Source organism: Cotesia glomerata, linkage group LG4 (assembly GCF_020080835.1).
Source record: "Cotesia glomerata isolate CgM1 linkage group LG4, MPM_Cglom_v2.3, whole genome shotgun sequence".
Classification (NCBI taxonomy): Eukaryota; Metazoa; Arthropoda; class Insecta; order Hymenoptera; family Braconidae; genus Cotesia; species Cotesia glomerata.
In genome coordinates, this window is record NC_058161.1 from 15,005,307 (window position 1) to 15,028,722 (window position 23,416).

General features: G+C 29.3%; 2 protein-coding genes across 2 annotated transcripts; both read left to right on the forward strand.

Annotated features, from left to right (window-relative positions):
- The first annotated feature begins 11,554 nt into the window (after nucleotides 1-11,554).
- Nucleotides 11,555-13,739, forward strand: LOC123262811. The gene is made up of 3 exons (XM_044725252.1): nucleotides 11,555-12,253; nucleotides 12,369-12,882; nucleotides 12,958-13,739. The coding sequence occupies exons 1-3, from the start codon at nucleotides 12,071-12,073 to the stop codon at nucleotides 13,575-13,577; spliced, it is 1,317 nt and encodes a 438-aa protein (XP_044581187.1). The 5' UTR covers nucleotides 11,555-12,070; the 3' UTR covers nucleotides 13,578-13,739.
- A 2,341-nt stretch (nucleotides 13,740-16,080) lies between these two features.
- LOC123262817 (putative gustatory receptor 28a) lies at nucleotides 16,081-19,796 on the forward strand. The gene is made up of 4 exons (XM_044725264.1): nucleotides 16,081-17,394; nucleotides 19,389-19,460; nucleotides 19,533-19,622; nucleotides 19,703-19,796. Exons 1-4 carry the CDS (start codon nucleotides 16,435-16,437, stop codon nucleotides 19,763-19,765), a joined length of 1,185 nt encoding a protein of 394 aa, XP_044581199.1. The 5' UTR covers nucleotides 16,081-16,434; the 3' UTR covers nucleotides 19,766-19,796.
- Nucleotides 19,797-23,416: the final 3,620 nt, after the last annotated feature.

The following is a 23,416-nucleotide window of genomic DNA, read 5'->3' on the forward strand; positions in this document are numbered from 1 at the left end:
GTTGACCCCACTTATAAATAATTACCTTAATTTCTTATCACAATTTTGCCTATTGTTCCAAAAAAAATTTTTTTCTCAGTTTGCAAGAGATGATTATTGAGAATAATAAAGGAGCAAAAATGTTTTCTAGTAAGCCATATTAGAAAAAAATATGATTTATTAGCATGTTATCTTAGTGAAATTTCTAACCTGGTCTTCAATTTGAGATGCAACCATCGCAACCATTAATGTTGGAAACAATATCATCGCCATCCATGAAAGTTGATTGACACGTTGTAACATCAAATTCGGAAATACATAAAATGTTATAATGGGTATTAACATTTCATAAATATTTATTATCATCGCAAAGATTATAAAAGGGATTATAAACAACATTCCGAAACTGTAAAAGTTAGCAATCTCTGAACACAAGCTGAATAGTTTTGTATGTAAACGCTTCAAGACAATGATCTCAACTATACACATTTTATATATAATATATTTTCGAATGTTTTCAATTGGTTGTTGAGCAGAAATCGAGTCTTCTAATTTCAAAAATGTACCGTTTATACTTTTGAACCTTTTTTCAATTATTGTCAAGAGAATAGCATATTGAATGACATAAAAAGAAGAGGCTAAGAATTGATAAAGATACAAGAAAAATGATACATGAAACTGTTCATTCAAAAAAATTTCACAAATAATTACACTAGAACAAAAAAATAGATTAAAAATAATTATAAACATAAATTTCGTGGATTGATCATCTAGCTTGTAAATATTTTTCAGTTTATTTAATGTCAAATCAACTTCGATAAATTGATTGATTATTTTGATCAATTTTCGTTGTTGGAAGACGTACAGAAGGCATATAATGATTATTACTACTGTTAACGAATAGCTTAACACCAATCCCAAAAGTCGTGAAAGAATTGTTTCCTTTTCGTTGTAGAGGTTTACGAAAACACGAGGTAAAATATAAATATTTATTGTGACTAAGAATAGTATCAATATTAAATTGTAGCATTTGTAAATCTGAGTGCATTTGAAAGTAATTTTATTTTTTTCTAGTATTTTAATTTTGAATGGAGCAAATCCGATTAATTGAAAAATTGACAATTGGAAATTAAATAAGACCTTTAATGTTAATTTCATTGTAAAATTTTTTTTTGAACAAAAATAAGTCTTGACTTGATGCTTTTATAACAACTTTCTAACAATAAATGTAGAAAAAATAAAAATGATCACTCCGCTATAATTAAGATTTGAACAGTTATTTTATTTTACTCTTTATAAAATTACTTTAAATGTATTCTTAAATAAAAAAGTACGATAACGTTATGTGATAACGTTAATAAATTGCTTTTGTAATTGATTGCTTCGCTAAGCAAAGGTAAAAAAATTTATGCTATAAAAATGATTAAATCAGTTAGTAAAGTATAATGCATATTTTAAGGAGCTTAAAAATTTTCTTTTAAGTAGATAATTATTCAAAAATATTTCATTTTGAATTTTTTGTGATTTTTTCGTTTTTTCTTGAAGCACTGTAGTTTTTTTTAAGTATCATTATTTATAACTGATACGTTTCGCAATCTCTATTTATGTATTCATTATTTTCCCTTTTTATTCTATAAACTAACTTAATAACTTTTGATGTATCTTAGTGGGGGCAGAAAAAGTAAGTCATTGAATTTATAGTACTCTTTAAACATGAATTAGTGAAAATTCACTTAAATAAGTGAATATTCACTTTTTCCAAGTGCCAATCGAACTACGGTGGTTCAATTGGCACTTCTAAATAGTAAATATTCACTTATTCAAGTGAATTTTCACTAATTCATGTTTAGAGAGTACAGAATTGTACCACGCTCAAAATACGAGGTATTAGAGATTGTGCATCACTCTCAACTTGTCAAGGTCAACCGATTTTTCAAATTTTAATTGTGTACATTATTTAAAAGTATTTCATTATTCATCAAGAAAAAAAAAATCTGGAACACTGTTGAACCTGCAGGCTATCCGTGGAACTTTCTACTATGTACGAGTTCAAAACGCTCGAGAAATTGTCTATTCTGAAGTTTTGAGCTCTTCGAGCTGTAAAACACAACTCTTGTACGTTTTCGAGCGCGAAAACCTTTAAAAATTTAATTGCGATATCTTTCGATTGAATCAATCGTTTTTGATGAAACTTGCAGCATTCGACGCAGTTTTTCAAGCGCAAAAAAATTATTACTTTAAAAGTTATATGTATATATACGTAATAATTACCGTAACTCCTATTCTTTCCCGTTTCACAGCATTATTTATATTTGTAAAAATGCTTGCCGTAAGATGGACGGTGTGGCTTAATGTATATAGAATAAGCGAAAGGAAATTTAGTATAGACCGGATAGCTCAAATGGTAGAGTAGCCGACATGTCTTCGGAAGGTTCTGGGTTCGAATCCCAGTCCGAGCTATCTAATAATTTTTCTCGCATATTCTATAAACTCACATTAAGATGATCCTCTCCACATTCCTTTCTCAATCCTTTCCTACCAATATCCTGTTACGTGAATGTGGAACGCTTCACGTAATAATTACCGTAACTCCTATTCTTTTCCGCTTCACAGCATTATTTATATTTGTAATCACATCACGGATCAATTGTCGTGCGGATTTCTCGTCGTTCGGATCAAGTGTCGTGCGGATCAAACGTCCGCGGATGAAATGTCGCGGATGAATTGTCTTCGGATGAAGTGTTACATAACCATATACATTAGGGTAAGCCAAAAAAACTAACCTATCGAATTTATGGGTTAAAATGAACCTAAACATCGAAAAAAAAATTCCCCTACAAGGAAGGATTTTTAGCTTAATTTTAAAAGGTGTCGGTGGGCATTCAAAGTTTCCCATTTAAATAACACGTAAAAAAATCTTTTTTCATTAAAAATAATGTAACTTTTGAACCGCTTGAGATAAAAATTTTTTGATGGCAGAACATCGAATTTATGAACAGTTTTTTTCTTTAGAAATATTTCTTAACTAAGGCTTTATTATCCACGAGTACTTTATTGCTTGGCTCACCACGTGAATATTTATTTTCATATTTTATTTATATAATTTTCATCTAAAATCTTACCCGACACTATTAGTTAAAAAATATTCCAATTTCGCTCTTAATTAGAAAAATATTAGACGTTATTAATTTTTCCAAACTTAAAAAATTTTATTTAAAGTCTATCAACACTTTTTTTAAACATAATTTCGCAATTGATCATGACAATTTCAATAAATTTGGCAACTCTGCAAGATTGATCAAGTGACAGCTGTTCTTTCATACCTGAGTAGTGTAGAGTGATGACGGTAAAAAACTTAAAAATTATGCATATGACAAATTGTGTGGATTTTATTAATTCGGGATTTGGGTGAACAGTGTTAATGAACTTAAGCGAATTTATTAAACAAAAATTAATAAAATCCAATTTATTTTCACAATAATAATATACTCAAAATCTATCGTTAATCTAACTACGAAAAAAGCTTGTTCAACATGCCTGGCATAAGTGTATAAAATGAATCAAGAATCAAAAAATCACCATAAACCAAAACGAAAAAAAAATATTTCTGTTAAAAAACTGTAGTGTTAATTACCAAATACTGAGTATAAAATTCTATTCTTTTAAACTTTAAAGTATGTACGCTGTGTTTATCAATGGCTCGCTCATTGTATTAACTTTCGATAAGAGCACACTAATTGATGAGTTATTATCTCATATCATTTGTAACGAAACCAAAGAACAAAAAATAACTCTGGCTCTTTTAAGTTAAAACATAATATTTGAAATTCTATAAAAATGATGAAAAAAACAATTTAAAGTTTTATATAAATAACTGCATTGAAAAAAACATCTATAAACTGAAGTCATGAGGCAATGATAAGCAGCAAGGTCTTCAGTTAACGTTAAAAAAGAAATAAAATAGCTGCATTCAAATAAATCTAAGCATGTGTGCATATATATATATATATATATATATATATATATATATATATATATATATATATATATATACATGCTCATCGATAATTAGTTTTAAAAGTATTTGTTGCCACCTAAACGTTATTATCTGATGACATTATTTAGACTCGTTATTCTACGTTAGTGTAAAATAAAAAAATGATAAAGTTAGTACCCGTCATCTAACCACAAAAGTGACATCAAAGACAATAAATAAATAAAAAAATTAAAAAAAAATATTTTTTTTTTTAAAATGAACTTCGAACGTCAATCCAGCATAAGTACGTCTTATACGTGGTACTGTGTTCCTTATAAACAAAATGGAATTGTTTACTCAGATTTATTTACAATAGACAAATTTCATTATGTTAAATTCCGTATAAAAGCACATCGTGCTAAATACGTGGACAATCGTTCTGTTTTACATATTCAAGTTCAACAAATAAGCCAATTTAAATATGCTAAAGCAGACATCACGATATCAATTAATGAGCTATCATTTACATATGAAACCTCATGTTGGATGGATTATACACGTGTTTTCTGTTTTTGTGAATCCAATTCTAATAATTATAAATCGGATATTAAGTGTGACATTACGTGGTACGGTTTTGTTGAGTCAGAAGTTGCTAAACGTCACATGTTATCGTTAGATAGTTTAATATGGCTGACACCACGATACTTGTTTTCATCTATCAGAAGTGATGTTATTATTCGGGTGGAAAAAAAGTTTATTTATGCACACAAAGTTATATTGTCCGAATTCAGTCCCATTATGTGTGCAATGATAAAAATGGATAACACTAAGACTATCAACCCATGTGTACAAGAGATTAGTATTCACGATGTCGAGTTTTATATAATGACTGATATTTTGAGATACATGTACACTGGGAAATTGACGCATAAAATTGAAAGCCATCGGGTTGCCAAAGTTCTTGTTGCTGCTGATAAATATCAGATAGAAGTGTTGAAAAAATATTGCATTGATAAATTATCTCGTTGTGTCAGAGTTAACAATGTTTTGTATGTTTTGAATACTACGATTGGATGCAATGTGCCGGAATTTCATGAAAGAACTATGAAGTTTTTAGTTGAAAATATGAAATTTTTTGACGTTATGACTGTTATGGAGATCGCTAAAAAGTCCAAATCGTATTATAAATATTTCATCAAAGCATTTGAAGATAAGAAAAATTAATATTACTTAGTTGTTGAATTTAAATTTAATATTTTTTTTTATGAATTGCCTATTGTTAGCCTTGTTGTTTTTATAATTATTAAAAAAATTTAATAAATTATCTTGTTAATTGTACTTAAATGAAAATTTTTTTTTGTTCAAACATGATATGTATTAGTGCTACTGGAAAACCTTTTTTTTTTTTTTTTTTTTTTCATTATTATCATGGTATAGTTTTCGTCATATTTTTTTTTTTAATTATTTGTTATTAAAGCTCATTAAAGATAAGAATGATAAAAATAGCTGTAAATAAATTTTTTCAATAAATTCTAAAGCTTTTAATATTGAAAAAGTTGAATGCTTATCGAAAATTATTACCAAAATTTATTCGTAGTATGTTTGGCGGCTTTTAGGGTTTTTTTTTGTATTTAATATATAAAAACAAACGTTTAAAAAAAATTTTTAAACGTTTACTTTTTGAGTTTTCAAGATTTGTAGAAAAAATTTCTTCTAGTCGAAAAATTTTTATTTTTCAAAAACTTTATAAAAGAGTATACGTGAATGCTAAAAAAAATTTAAGCATAATTTTGTGGCCAGAAATTTTATCCCAATGAGGATGATTCGAAAAAAACTTTTTCTTCCTCGAAAACAGACTCAAAAGTTTTGTTAGGGTGTTAAAATGATACTCTTAAAAGATGAGCTCCTAATTATAGTTAAATATTAAGAGATTCCAGAACGCACTTTTCGATTTTTCCGTAAGAATAACAGAGGAAAGATTTTTTTGCATATTCCAAATGTAACTCATTAACCAAAGGTTATACAGACAATGTGTGAAGATATTTTTGTAGAGAATTGAAAGTTACACAAAAAAGGTTTATTGTAAATTTTTCGTAAATTGAATCCTTCACAAGTTATGTAAGAACATATAAGATAAGTGAATATTTGAATTTTGAACAAAATACTAGGACGCATTTTGATCAAGTAATTATTGAATTAAAAATCATGAAACTAGGCAGGGGTACGTAAATAACAGTCCATCGTAAATTGATTTTTTTATTTTTAAATTTAATCGTTAAAAAAAAATAACAAAATGATAAATAAATAGGTAGTTTTTGCGAGTAAAACTGCCTTTTCTCAGGACTGATCATATATTTAACTAAATAAACTTTACTATAAAGAAATTACTTATAAACATACAACCAATATAATCTTTGAGTTTGATTTAACTGTTTGGTTATTTTTAATTTTAGTTTGGATTACTTATAAGACAGAATTATTAAAAGGCAGGTAGATTAGGATAGAAAACGAATTATTAACAAAAAATTTTATAAATTATACTTTCATGTAAGCCTCAGGAGAGCTCCAAAAGTAAATTATCTAGTTTAATTTTTTTAATCAGTGCTTCGAGTCTTTACAGTAAGTTTGATAACCTCTTTCAGGGCCAGTTTTTTAACCCAGAGTTAAATTATTTTATCACTGTGAATATACCTATATATTTCATGCATAGAGATATATTCACAGTGAATGAAATAATTTAACCCTGGGTTGAAAAATTGGACCTTAGTGCATTTTACATGTGTCTCAAATAAACAAACCAATATAATAATCAATTAGCGTTTTTTATCAATGGTCCAGACTGAATTACCGATATCAGACTGTACTACATGTTCTTAATGTTAAACTTTAACTCATAGACAACGATGTAAAATTGTAAATTTTTAAATGTAAAATTATCAAAGTGACCGTACACGCTGAGAAATTCGTGGTATGATTATCATCAAACGATGGTAAAATTTCAAATTTTGGCATGATGGTTATCATTACCATCAATATGATAATATATACAATATTGATATTAATATTTACAATATAAGATAGTAATAGTTATCATTATTAATGGAAAAAAAATAAAGTGACTATTACCATCAACAGATGATGTATGTTACCATCTTCCATTAGAAATATTATTAGCACTCAATTGCATTTTTCATTTTACACTATTGCTAAAAAATATCATTTTGCAAGTTTAAACGTTAGATTCTATTGAATACGAGTAATTTTTCTTCTTCCTCTAAGTATATTTAATATACACAAAAAATGGAATTTACAAGATAATTTGATATTTATATTTTATTTGATATTTGCACATACAAGCATTATGGACTATCATCTCCAATTGTCAAGTTGTATGGGCGGAACCATTTTTATATGTGATTATGTATTTTTCTCTTCTCTGATTTTTAAGAAGCAATAATTATAACGCGCGAAACTATCGAAAAGAAATTAGGAAAACGGTTTACCCTAAAGGCCATCCCTGCAACTTCCCGCTAATTCCATATCTAAGCGCTTAAAATTGCATTTATGGCGTTTTTGAGCTCTTCGAGCTCAAAAGTCTGCTGGAAGTTTAATAAAACACTATTTTTTGAATTTTCAAACCGCAATAACTTCTGAATGAATGAACCAATTTCCACGCGGTTGGCAGCATTCAACGCAGTGTTTCAAATTCTATGATATACTTTTGAACAAAAATTTATCAGACCGGAAATTCCGGTGTAGTTCGAAAAAATTACTTTTTTTCGATTTTTTTCGTCAACGATAACTCACGAACGAATCAACCGATTTAAACCGGAGTGGCAGCGATCGAAGTAGTTTTTAGTAGATTTCATAAAAATCTAACTATTGTATTTGTTCTCATGGCGTAACTTTTCATAAATTTTGTTATATTTCGACCTAACTCGACGAACTGAGTCAGAAAATACATATGGTTTAACAATTTATATATCTATACGTATATAATGAAAGTGGGTTTCGTAGACCGTCAATCACGCAAAAACTACTGAACGTATTGACATGTGACTAGGACCATTCGACGCGGAATAAATTGTAGATGGTTATAGGCCACTTATTTTTTGAATTCCATCAATCCTTCACCATTTTATTTCTATTTAACTTTGATAAACATTTTTTCCCGCCGGTAAACGTTTTTTTTTTTTTTTTTTTTTTTTTTTTGAGAATTTAGTTCCATCCACCATCGCGTGGGCGGATGCGTGGGCAGAAGCATGGGCGGATGCGTGGGTGGAAAATTTCACTAATTATTTCATTTAGGCATGAAGGGTATTACGTTTTTTTTTTTTTTTTTTTTTTTTGAGAATTTAGTTCCATCTACCAACGCGTGGGTGGATGCGTGGGCAGATGCATGGGCGGATGCGTGAGTGTAATATATATAAGCGAAATAGGGTTTCTTTGACTAAAGTTGACGTCAACACTACTGAAGCTATCGGGATGGGACTGCTACCATTCGACGCAGAATTTTCCGTAGATGGTTATGGGCTACTTATTTTTTGGATTTCATCAACCATTTGTCATTTTTATACGATTTACTTTTACATACATTTTTTCCCGCTAAGAAAAACAAAAGACTCTCATTTTTTATTCATTTGTTTTTAATACGATTTTCTTTTGTTTTTATTACATAACCTTGATATTTGATTGATTTAACGTCATTTAAAAAAAGTTTAAGAAAAAGAAGCTTATTATTTTTGGTGAACTAAGTGTCGAAAATTTATGTTTATATGCTGATCGTATGTGTGGTTATGATAATTATCTGAAAATTAATTGGTTTCATGAAATATAATAGTTAGATATCTATGAAATCTACTGAAAATGTTGTTGTTTATAAACTAGAACTTTTTGAAACATGAAACTTCAACCATATCTATTGAGATTTAATAACATTTACTAAAAATTTCCTTACAGCAAACGTCTCTTTAGCAGCGGGAAAAAAGTAATTGCTAGGTTTCCAAAACTTAACATTACATGTAGTAATTCGGTCAACGGATTAAGAATTTTATATACATATTATTTTTGCTGATTACATAACTTATAAATTGTTCTTATTGCGGGATCGCGGGAATGTATTTGATTAAAATGAATGCATTTTCCAAACACTGGGTATGTGAAAAATAAATTTGGCTACTTATTTAAATAGAATTCGTAAAAAACATGCTAAATTTATTTTCTATAAAATATTGATGTCACTGAGAAAATTTTAAATAACAAAAAAATTCTTTGCAATTGAAGCTAGACAGATTTCAACTTTACTTATGAGACTTGCAGTGACTTTAACTAAAATTTCAATACTCATTTGGAATCTGTACAAATCAAAATAATACTCTAATTAAATTTCAAGTCTAGATCTAAAAATGCAATTTTATAAAGCGCCCAGCGAAGTGGGCGGGTAACAGCTAGTAATTATATAATATTATACATAAGAATTTTGGCTGTATATAATTTTATATAGTGCATTTTTATATATATTTCAACGTGAAATTAATAAATTTTCTAATTTTATATTTACATTTTTTTCTTTGTAAATTTTTTTCCAGAAACCAACTTCATTATTGCTAAAAAATGTCAGAAGAAATCACTCTAATAGTCCTGTTATTCTGCCAGATAATATTTTATTACATGAATTTTTTTTCTTTTATTAATTATTTTATTCATGACTAGCATTATGAAATCAATTGATGTAGCTTGCGTATTATCTTATTAACGTTAAAGATATGCAAATATTAGAATTAAAAATTATATTTGAGATAAACGATCGGGATTCGATATTTTAAAATATTTAAAAAAGTGAAATATATTTTTTTAATTTTTAAATTATTACAATTGTTATCACCATCTCCGCTATAATAAATGTAATATAATTTATTGCTAAGCTAAAAGAAAACTTATCAATTAATCATATAATAAAAAACACCGTGAGGTATTTTCTTGTGTTTCATTATTTAATTACAAATACAGTAGAGTTTTCCCAGCTTCTTTATTCTCTAACTTCCTATTATATCCCCACCATTTTATACTAAGAAGTAGTGTAAGGGCTTATCTACTGTCGTGTATTCCCAACTTTAATTTCTGAAATTATGGATCCCTCTCAGTTGAAGCTGAAGAGACCACTGTATTCCACTAAATAATTTTTTTTTGAACAAAAAAATGACCGCGCTTATGATAGAAATAAAAAAATATAACAGTCGACATTCATCATTAAATTTCAATTGAATTGGAATATGCGTTTTCAGCAAAACCCAAGAAATTTAAATTTTGTAGAAATAGAAATAAAATATATAATTTATGGTTCAAGTTTACAAAGTAAATTGACTATATTTAAATAAAAATTTTTGTTTATTGAATTCTGTCTTTTAAGTTTTCAAAGAATGTTTCTATTGTTTATTTACGAATTTTTCCGCAAAGTTTGGTATATGATTTGAAATCATTATAGGTATTTGGTTGATAATAAAGACCGAGGATAGCGCCAGATAAAATTTTTCAAGTGCTTTTATAGAACTATCGATACATTTAGACATGTTTTTATAAAAAAAAAAAATCTAGAATACGGTTGACCCTAAAGGCCCTAAAGACCATCCCTGCAACTTCCCGTTAATTCCATATCTAAACGCTTAAAATTGCACTTATGACGTTTTGAAGCTCTTCGAGCTCAAAAATATAATTTATATGTTATTTCGAGCTCTCCGAGATAGAGTTAGCTGTTCGAAGCTTTTGAGCTCTTCGAGCTCCCAACTATACCGTTTGGCTCTGAGAACAATCCCGCAGAGCTCTGAGAGCTCAACAACATTGAGTTATCAGAACTAAATAACATTTTGTTACTGTAACTCTACAACGAACAGTAAACTGTGTATAGTTGTGGTAACTCTACATTACCAGAAATTTAGTTACATTAACAGAAACAGTTACGTTACCAGAACGAAATTTTTTTTTCCGTGTAGGACCTCAAAACGTCAAGATCTGATGAAAACTCAATTTTCGAAAAACTAATTGTTTGATGTTGAGAAAAATTTTCTTTTAAGAGGAAAAAAACATTGTTTTCGATGTATTTTGATTTTCAAATACAAATTCTACCCTTAAATTGTGAATATAATTTTTTATCAGCAAAACATTGCATTTCAGATTCTACGAGGGCATATACTGACAAAAGAATACACTCAAAAAGACAATTTAACTTTCTACAAGAATATGAAAACGAATATTAAAAAAAAAATTTTTTTCTGATATAGTTATATTGAAAATTGAAAAAAAAAAAGTTTCTTTTTCAATGTATTTTAAATGGCGAAGAAGATTCTCCAATGCGCCAGCTCAATTTTTGAGATATTGAGCTAAAATTTTAGAAGAATTTTAGAAGGTCGCAACGTTTTAAAAATATTCAAAAAATAAAAACAAAAAAAAATGCTTCTTCTTTAATTTTTTCTGATTTACTTTAAAAATATTGGACTAATAAAACTGCATCGAATGCCGCCAACCAAGTTATAATCGAACAATGTTCAAAAATTATAACCATTTTAAAATTTCAAATGATCGTTATTTTTTATGTAACTTTTGAATCTTTTAGCTCGAAGAGCTCAAAAATCAATTAATTGGAAAAATTTGAAGCCCGAAAAAAAGCAGGGAGTTCCAAGAATGGCTTGCAGGTCAACTGCTTTTCAGATTTTTTAGTTTAAATAACGCTCAGAACTTAGTAATAAGAAATTTTTCAAGCGTTTTAATTTTGTGAATAGCGGAAAATTCCAGGGATGTCTTGTAGGGTCAATCAATTTTCAGATATTTAATTCCTCCTATATTTATTTCTTTTACTATTCAATAAATCGACATGTTAGTTGCACCGAATAAAAATAGCTGATAGTCAAGTTTGTAACATATGTTATTATTTGCTTACCGATGGAAGATTAGTGAAACGAAAGAGCTCGACCGCAGCTCCCGAGGGACTTTTGGTCGATAGTTTCTACAGCACCAGCAGTTCTTGTGGAAGCTTCAGTCCGTTTTATGGAAGCGATAAAAATTCTTTTTCTAGAACTAGTTGACGTGTCTTTTTGACGAAGCTCGTCAATAATTTTAACTATGTTTCGCCACATTGTGAGTTGCTTAATTCTGCAAAATTGGTTTTCTAAATTGACCATCAGCAGACTAATAATGCGACTGTTTGAAATCATTTTATGCTGGTGTTGTGTACTTACTGGTCAATTTTCAAATGGAAGCAGCATTCACAGTTCAGAAATCAAATCACGTCTCATCAATCATACGGTGAGTTGATGATTAGATTATTTTGCACATCTTGAGCTCAAGCGTGAGCAAACATTTTTTTTTTTTAATTTGAATCATTGTTAATCGTTATTAAAATCGCTTATTATTCTTGCAGATGGAATTGATTGATAAAAGTTTTGCGAATAATTCGAACCCACTGATAATATCTTCTGACTTCGTTGATGACCAAGTGGTAAGTGGGAACATCGATAATGGAAATCCGGTGATTGTCATAAATAGTGATCTGAGTGAGAGACGGATAGAAATTAAAGGGTATCTTTCCAGCTATCCTACGTACAACCTCAGATTTGAATCTCTATACAAGCTGATTGCACTTATCTTAGGGTTTATGGCCTCACCAACCTGGAACATAAAGTCGCCAATTTTTGTTCTCGACATTTCTGAAGAACCTCATGTAGACGCTTTTAATGTTATTTCATTCCTTGGATATTTCGATACTTTAATATCATACTATATGTGTTATGATAACGACAAACATTCAACCATAGTCTACACTCTGAACCCTTACACACAATACGCCCCGTTGCCTTGGAATCAAGTTAAATTTTCAAATGCAAATATCAACAATAAAACCAAGTCGACACTATACAGTCTGCAGTATCCGAAAGGTAATTATCAAGTTTCATAATATCATTTACGATGGAATTGTATAAGCTAAATTATTTCTCTCAATTGATTTCCAGATTTGAAGAACAATTATAAAAATATTTATTTTGATAAGACTCAGTACTTAGATGGTCATAAAACAAAATTATTCGCTCGTGTCATTTCAACGAATTCAATTGAACAGAATAAGAAAGAAAACATTAATAGAATTCTTAAACATTTTGTAAAGATCAAAGACTACGGATTGAATTCATTACCTGATTATATGAAAGTAAAAGCGTCAGTTCATATTCTGAAGAGCTATTTCAATTCCGACATAATTAAACACGGGTTCGATAGAGATCTTAACAATCATCAGTATGATGCGATTAACGTTAAGAATCAATTAGCTGATACAAATCCTAAATTAACTGATTATTTGACCACAGTCACCGAAATCCATATAAATTTTCAGTTCATCTTCATCACACTCTTGGTGTTGTTGATTGCTGTGATCATAATTATGAACAGTAAATTTGATGTGAGTGAAGGAATCATGGACATTGTGAGCATGTCACTGAGTATGGGGATAACATCTCCAATGGGACGTCTTTTGATGAGGATCATTTATTTCTTTGGATTTTGTTCATTTTCGTATAGCGATGCCCGAATTCCAAGGACAAATCTCGACCATTCTATCCCAACCTGCAAGGCGTAATGTCGAAATCCTAAAGGACTAGTTCGACAACAAGTATCATGTGTTTTACAATGGGTTTCTAGAAAACGACAGAATTAATGAAAAATTGTGGGTGACCGCAGAGGACCAGAAATACTTGTATCCATCATCTGATGCTGGGTTGAAAAAATGTGCGAAAGAAGCTCAATGGAATTCGACTATCGCTTGTATCGACTTGACATCCATCAACTATCATACGCTTTAAAGCTTAAAAATCTTCATATATCGAAGGAAAATGTATTTAAAAAGTACTACGTGTATTGGACAAGAAAGAACTGGGCGCTGAAAGAAAAAATTAATAAAGCCCGTTCAATACCGGTGGAAACAGGATTAATTAACTATTACCATGAAAAGATAGAGAAGAATCAAAGAAAAAGGATAGAGAAGATGGAGAAAATCAAAGAAGCTGAAAACTATGAATGGATGGACTTTGATAATTTGGTATTTTATTTCATTGTGTTTGTGGCTACTTTGCTGTGGAGTTTGGTTATTTTTGGAATTGAACTCATTATCTACCACAGTCACTCGAAATATATAAGACAAGAAAAGGAACGACGCCAGTTCATTGAGAGATTGAGATCACAGCCGCGGATTATTTTTTTCCCGGGTCGGATTGTTCTGTCAAATAGTCGCGAGTGATCCAAAGAAAGGAAAAATGAACCATCTAATTAGCAGATGAGTTTTATTTAATTTTAGTACCAATTATTGTGATTGACCTGTAAGTAATTTTTTTTTACCGTGTGGTTTTATATTTTGTACACAGAAATAATGGGTTTCTTGACTCGAGAAATTTTTTTTGGCTTAAGACAATTTTGTGCATTTTAAGTTGGAATAGGAAATTTGATCAGGACAAAAAGATAATTGTCGAGAATTTTGACATATTTACTTGAAATTTTCGATTGTTAAGCCAATTTTATTTTATGCTGAACTTGAAATAATTTTTTGGCATTTCAATCAAATAACTCATTAAACTAGGTAATACTTTTCGTTCATTAAGACTATTAAATTTTAGCCGGAGAACGCTGCAAATTTTTGTAGCTCAAGTGAGTACCTAGTGGGCCTTACCAGTATCTATAGACATTATAGTCATACAGAGTCTGTAATTCACTTATAGAGACCCAAGATTTTGTACTTTTTCTCATGTATGGAGTTAAGAGATTAGATCTACTGAGTCACATAGTATATGACGTATCATCACAACTGATTCATTAATAGATGGCGTCGTTCATAACTTTTAAAATCCACTTAGGAATAAATTTTGAAGTAAAAATATAATTAATCTGTTCTGTTTAGCAAAATGACTTTGAGTTCACAAGATTTAATGTGTTAAAAGTGTAAATAAATTAGTATTTTAAACTAAATCTTTATATGTATGCTATTTTGTGGTATTAAATACATCGATTGAAAAATATTATTGAATATTTATTTCAATACATTAAATTTACTTTAAAAGTTTTAGAGTAAAACACTGCTTTAATATTTATTATTTTTTTTAATATTCAATATATTGAATTCGAAAAAATAACCTGTGTGAAAAAATTTTCTGATATGGCCTAAAAATGCTCATATAGGGGAGGGGAAGGGACAAAACGGGCTATTTAAGGAAATATTAAGTTTTTGAGGACTAAAATACGCTGAATCTTATATTTTGTAGTTGTTTGTAGAGTAAATAACGAAAATTTTCGGCTACCACCAAAAAAATTTTTTTATTTTTAGACTTAAAATTGAAATTACAATTAGAAATAAAATTAGATTTTAACCTATGATTTTTATTGTAATCATTACAATTAAAGTTTATGAATTTATTATTTTACTATTGTTATTATTATTATTATTATAATTATTATTATTAACTTCCCGCTAAGAAAATTAAAAATTTTCAAAAATTAAGAAGTTATTGGATTTACCCCGTTTTTCGAAAATTGAGTTTTCATCAGATCATAACTTTTTGCGGTCCTAAAAAGTGTGTGTGTGTGTGTGTGTGTGTGTGTGTGTGTGTGTGTGTGTGTGTGTGTGTGTGTGTGTGTGTGTGTGTGTGTGTGTGTGTGTGTGTGTGTGTGTGTGTGTGTGTAAGCCTCTCATAACTTTTGAACGGCTTATCCGATTTGATCGAAATAAGCGGCGTTCCAAAAAGTTCAATCTTTGGTCGGATCAGTTTGTGTTCATAAGTAAATCATAAGATTCAAAAAACTGCGTTGAATGCTGCCAACTGCGTGAAAAACGGTTTATTCATTCAAAAATAATTGCAGTTTGAAAATTAAAAAATTAGTTTTTTATTAAACTTCTATCAGACTTTTGAGCTAGAAGAGCTCAAAAGCATAGAAGAGCTAACTCTTCGAGCTTGGAAAGCTCAAAATAACATATAAATTATATTTTTGAGCTCTGAGCCCAAAAACATCATAAGTGTAATTTTAAGCGCTTAATTATGGAATTAGCGGGAAGTTGCAGGGATGGCCTTTAGGCTCAATCGTTTTCTTAATTTTTTTTATTCATTGTGTTTATTTTAATTCGAGAAACAATACATTCTTTATTATGTATAAAAATTTCCATTGTTTCGATTAAATGCCTCAGTGCAAGCACTTAAGAAGATTACAAATCAATCATTACATCTGACAGGTGATACATTTATAAGCCTGTACTATTTATCGTATATGCAATTTAGATCCTTAAACATTGATTTATTCATTACGTAAATAGCAAAGCTATTATCTTTGTATCGATCGTTGTTTGTAAATTATTTTCTACTATATTAAAATTTTGTAAGGGAACTATTCCATTTTATAAAAACATCTATCTTAACAGTAGTCATCATATTCTTGAATATTTATAAACGAATAAAATGGTTTTTATAAAAGTACATTTCGTAATTTTTTATTTTCTCGGACTTATACCTTTTTCATATAAAAAGAATGCAAATATCGTAGACAAAAAAAAGTTTGGACCAGACACAATAACATTAGTTCCCACCGAAATTCATACATGTTACAGTCTGGTTCTTATAATAATAATTGTTATTGGTAATAGTATCCAGATTCCTTTGTTCATAAAAGAGCGTTATTCAGGAGATGGCAATGAACTGACTGAAACATTAAGTTTGGCCATTAGCGTCAGTGGTAACGGAGTGTTGATAATTATGTTATTGTTATACATCGTTCAACGACAAAAAATAATAAAATTGGGAAACCAGCTTTTAGATTTAGATGTCGCAATGAAAAAATTGCACAACATCTATAAATTAGAGAGTGATAAAATGGAATTAATATTAATTTGCTACATAAATACAATTCCGTGTGTTATTATTGCACTCTTTACTTTGTTTATTGAGGCGTCATTTATTCGTGCAACTTGTATGTACACTTTTCATACCATTGTATTCAATTATTTTGTCATGCAATACGCCATTGTTTTGACACTTATTGAAAAAAAATTGAAGTGTTGTAATGACGCTTTTTTAAGGATGAAGAAATCGATCGAGTTACAGTTTCGTGTTTACAATACTCAAAAAAATACACTTGAAAAAACAAGTATTATTGAAATATTTGCATTGAAACGTTGTCACACAATTTTATGCAAAATGTGCTCTGATATCGCTGACTTTTATTCTTTTGGCTTTCTTTTTATAATTCCTTATTCAATCGTCTGTGTTATTTTGAATATTTATGATTTATTAACGCCTTTCTTAAAAATATATCCAACTGATGATGTCATTGTGAGACGCATCGGTAATATTGCTTGGATTACTGCACGACTTTTTCCTATTTTAACTACTGCAATATGTGCTACTAAAGTTAGTAAACAGGTCAGTCGCAAAATATGTTTTTCTTCAATTACCTTAGAAATATTAGGAATGTAAAAACTTACTAAAATAATGCAAAAAAAATTAGGAAAACGATTGACCCTAAAGGCCATCCCTGCAACTTCCCGCTAATTCCATTAATACCTGGGCGCTTAAAATTGCACCTACGAAATTTTGAGCTCTTCGAGCTCAAAAATACAATCTATGTGTTGTTTTGAGCTCTCCAAGCTCAAAAAGATACTTTTTCTATGCTTTTGAGCTCTTTGGGATCAAAAGTCTGATAAAAGTTTCATAGTATTTTTTGAATTTTCAAACCGTAATGACTTTTGAATGAATAAACCGATTTTTACACGGTTGGCGGCATTCTACGCAATTTTTTAAGCCTCATAAAGAATTTCTAAGTTTCAATTGGTCAAACTAGAAATTTCGGAGTAATTCCAAAAAAACACTTTTTTGGGTTTTCTTTCCTGCACGATATCTCTCGAACGAATCAACCAATTTTGACCGGATTTATGTATTATTTGGAGCTCTCCGAGATCAAATAGATAGCCTTGCTATGCTTTTGAGCTCTTCGAGCTCAAAAGTCTTATCAAAATTCGATGAAACACGATTTTTCTAATTTTCAAACTGCTGTAACTTTTTAATAAATCAACCGATTTTCACGCGGTAGGCAGCGATCGATGTGGTTTTTTGAGTTCTATAAATTATTCTAAACAAAAAAATTGATCTGATGAAAAATTTCGGAGTTATTACAAAAAAACATTTTTTTCGATTTTTTCGACAACGATATCTCACGAACGCATCAACCGATTCTGACGCTCTATGTGGCGATCGATGCGAGATTTCAAGGTTAAGAGTTGATTAGTTTTTGAAGTTGATCGGTTCAGCCAATTCGGAGATATTTAAAAAAAATAAAAAAAAATCTTTTTTTTCACTTTTTTTGCAATTTCTCAAAATCCACTGGTCCGAATCGGTTCCAACTTACAGGAAATCTAAGTTTAGCGAAGCCCTTTCGAATGACACCAACCGCGATGAAATCGGTCAAGCCGTTCAAAAGTTACGAGAGGTTTACATACCCACACACACCCACACCCACACATACATACAGACGTACGGACATCATCGTGAAAATAGTCAGGAAAGCTTTCTAGGACCTCGAAACGTTGAGATCCGATGAAAACTCGATTTTCGAAAAACGGGGTAAAACCAATAACTTCCCTATTTTTGAAAATTTTCAATTTTCTTAGCGGGAAGTTAAAAACAACCTGATCACTTTTTTTGGCCGTCACAATGGCTATCTCCTTTAAAACCAAAACAGCATTCAGATTCTTGGAACGCCGAAACGAGATTTAATAAATGCTTCAATCTTTTTTAATCTACTAAAATAAATTGTTTAATAATTTTCGGAAATTTTCAATTTTTGTTGTCAACAGATTAAATCGTTCCCTTTCTCGAACGAAAATTAAGATAATGAAAATGAATTTTTTTTTTACTTCAAAACTTCATAACAGTTTCACTTCGACATTGATTCTAAAGTAATACAACTTTCAAAATTCAACTTTTGTTTTAAGCATTATTGTTTGTAACTCAAGAAATTACCTTCAAAATCAATAAATTAAAATACCGTATAAAATGTAATGAAGTGAAAAAAAAATTTATTTTTCTGCTATTTTTAATAAAGAAACTGGTTCTTGAACGAAGTATATGTTCCGAAAAAAAAAAAAAAAAAAAAAAAAAACTAAATTATTGTTAATTTTGAGAATCGATTTTGAACAAAGCATATAATTGCGTGGATTAGAGATAACATCATCTTGAATCAAGTGATAGTAGTTAACGATCCACGATATTGATTCTTAAACTAAGATGATCAGATTCAAGTCAAGATTCTTTTTCTTAAATCACAATATTTTTTTTTATCAGTGTATTGTTTTTATAAAATCTTTCTTATCTAAGGTCAAAAAAAAGAGTAAAAATAAACAAAAATTGTATTTTTTCAGATAAAAAGGACTAGCAGTGTTATTCAAGAAATTTTATTTGAATGTTTTATGAGTCCAGAAATTAAAAATGAAGTACGTATTTTAGAATATATCTTGTTTATTCACACAATCAATGAAATATTTTAAATAATTTTAATTTTTCAGTTAAAAATTTTCTCACTTGAATTACTTCACAAAAATTTTCAATTCACCGCATACAACGTTATTCCAGTGGATTGTACTGTATTACGCACGGTAATTACTACTTTAGAGTTGAGCTCGTTTTTAACTATGATTAATCAATTTTAATTATGAACGTTTGGATTTGTTTCTAGGTTTTTGGTGCAATCGCTACATACTTAATAATATTTATCCAATTTCAATCTGATGACATGTAAAAAATTTTATTTCGAAACTTTACCAATTAAAAACGAAAAACAAAATAATTATTCTAAACATATAGTAAGTGACAGACATATAAATTGTATTTATTAAATTTATATGCGTTAAAAAATATAAGCATAATGTCAGAAAGTTTAGAAACAATTAATGAATTCTCTAAAGTATATTTTTACAAATATAATATAATTCTCATTAAATACTGTACGATAGCTCAGAAAGTTTCATAAGCTTCTACTTTAATTAAGTATAAAGTCTGTAAAGTTTGTGCAAGCTGCAATAAATACTTCTTTGGTATATTGTTACATACGCTTAACTGGATCCAGGTGTATATACATGACGCCACTTAACAAATAATTAAAGCGTTGTATGCTTTTTCAAGTGCACGAGATCATCTTCGGTGGTTTCAAAGCAAATTAATTATCACAGTTCACTTCTGCATGTTAGAACATATAAGCTGAGGTGGCTTGAAAAAATAAGAATCGACCACCAAAACATTGCTGTAAGCGATCAGCTTGAAAACAAGCGTTAAGTTGCAATTTTTGATAAGCTAAGTTGATTCCGTCGTATTTTATTTATTGCATAACTCATAGGGTAAGTGTGGGTATTACTGCGGGTGTAGGTATTACTGCGGATTTTTTTATTTTAATGATAAATAAATAGTACTTGAGCTTTTTGAATTACAAAAAATTGTTGCTAATAATTGAAATCTTCAAGAAAATATTTTTTTTTTTTTTTTTTTTTTTTTATTAATTATTATTTAGAGTCGGTTTTAACTGCTGAGGTCATATCGCCGACTTTAACTGTTGGGAGTGGTACGTTGGGGTCTTTTTGGATTGTGTAAATCTTAACCTACGCGGCAAGGGCCGAATATCAACCAAGTTGGTTTCTAAGACCAGCTTGGGATTCGAACCCACGCCTGGCCGGTAAGTTAATCCGAGTTCTCTATAGGCCATGCGCCTTAGACGACTCGGCTAACGTCACCGGTTGAGAAAATATTTGCACAGTAGCTTTATACGTACAACAATTATTTAATTTGTTATTAATAAATTAAAATTAACTGGCTATGCAGGTAGTAAACTATAGCTTTTTTGTGAGTTTCCGTACGAAAAGTGGTGATACTAAAAGATCTTTTTCTTTACATAAAATGGTTCAAATTTAATATTTTTTGCATATAAAAAGAAGATAACTTTTCTTCTAGATCAGTCATGTATAAAAAATTGAATTTTGATCAATTAATATTGTTCATTTAAGGACGTAGTACACGGAAAAAAAGGTGATGTAAAATTTGTATCACTGTAGACGCTAATTTTGTATCTAATGTATTATATCCTATACTTTACTATACTATAATACAGCATTTTCTATAGTAGTGAACCGAATATAGCATCACCTGACGTAAAATTTGTATCACTTTTTTTTCCGTGTAATAGGTACCAATAAACTGAACATGTTTATATTACTGCGAATGTTTTCAATAATCCGCAGTAATAGAAGCAGCTCTATTTGTATTCATTTGTACCAATTACTGCGGATGTAAGATACATTTATTCTTACCTAAAAAGAAAATATTACCTGTCAAGTTGCCTGTAAATTGCTCTTAGTTAAAAATAAATAATTTTTAAAATAAATTATAAAGATAAAACAATAAAACAAATAAATCGAAATTGATGAAAAATACAAGCGGTAATTACAATAAAGAATTTTACTATGTGAAATTAAGTAGTGAAACTTTCAAACTGAGAAATTTCCATTAAATGAAGTCAATATGTAACTTCAAACATATTCAAAAAATTTTCTGAGTGATTTAAAAAAATTCAAAATGATTTTTTTCAATCAAGATTTGTTTTTTTTACGGGTAAGTTAATTTTTTAATTACTATAAAGACTCTGCTTGTTGTGTTATACATCACTGGAATAGTCATTATTAGTAGATTTCATAGAAATCTAACTATTGCAATGGTCCTCATGACGAAACTTTTGAAAAATTTTGCTATATTCCTACTAAACTCGACGAGCTGAGTCAGAAAATACACATGGTTCAAAAGTTTATAAATGTATGTATATATACAGGGTGTCCCAAAAGTAACGGACGCCATTGTAGCATCTGATGAAAAATTTTAATTAATAATTAATTACCTATGCGTCTGATTAAAAAATGGTTAAGGACTTTTCGTCTCAGAATTATTTTGTTTATCAGATGCTACAATGGCGTTCGTTACTTCTGAGACACTCTGTATATATATATATATATATATATATATATACGATATAACGCGGATATAACGCGCAAAAATTTTCTGATAAGGCCAATTTTCGTATACGACTGGATACGCTAAAAAAGCTTTCTACACCGCACGATACGAGATCGCTACTGTCACGATCTAAACTTTACTATCTAGAGGAGAGTGAAGTTAGGAAAACTGTATACTAACGGTAGCAATACGTTTTGTGAATGGCACCGAATAGATCGTGACGATCACTATTCAGACTGCTACTCGTAGCCTCTACGGATCGTACTGGTGACGATTCACTTTTACTATACAGCAGATCGTGCCGAGTAGAAAACATTTTTTTCAGTGTATCATCAAATCATCATATATGGGCATGTCAGGTTATATGAGAAAGTAAAAAAAAATAATAAGATAAAATTTTTAAATTGTTACAAATTTCGCTAATCAATAAATCAATTTTTAAGAATCTAAATTGCATAAAAGATGAATAGGGGAAAGTAGTCTAAAGCAGGTATGCGCTCGTATATTGTCTAATTAAACGCGAGTATCTATCGGAATTTATGCTAAAATTGTCTGGTACTCCTGAGTTTAGGTGAGTTTTGATCAGGTGTTAGAACTACAATATCACGTTAAAACGTAAAATATAAGAATATTGATGAATTTTTAAAGAATTTTTTCTCTGATTAGATGAAAACTTATACGACATTATATTGTAAGTACACTGAAAAAAAAAAAAAAAAAAAATAACCAAGAAAATCATTTTCAAGAGTTTCTTTATTCGCTTGACTTAAGTAAATTTAACTTTATTCAAAAATTTTTTGTCTTGATTAAAAATAATAAAATTCATCAAAATGATTTTCTTGGTTCAAATATTTGTCTCTTGAATCAAGTTATTATTATTTTTTTTTGTTTTTTTTTCAGTGTAATATCATTTTATTTTATTTCTATTTGATTCTAAAACAAGTTAAAATGACCAGTTTAATTTTTTGTTTTTGAGTTTATAATTTTTCCACTAAAATTGGTGCTCTTGGGAAAAGCGGGTATAGGTCCGTTTTGATATGATGCAGTTGAATACTTATTTGTTGGTATAAATTTTTAAATAATAAAAAAATATAAAAGTAAAATCGAATATGAGTACTGAAATGAGACTATAATGCACATTACAAAAAAATACTTATTCGCTAAAGACTTGTCAAATGAGTTTGAGGGTTATTATTTGAATGTATGATAAGAGTTATTTTTTTATGTTACTTAGATACATCACTAGGGTCTCAACATTAGTTTTGAATAAAATTTTTTTTGTTCATAGTGCTTATCCGCTTTAGGCTAGGAGGTAGAGGCAAAGCAGATTTTCGAAGACTCTTTGTTTTTCTATAACAAATAAATGTTAGGTACAAAATTACACGGTTTCGTGGTT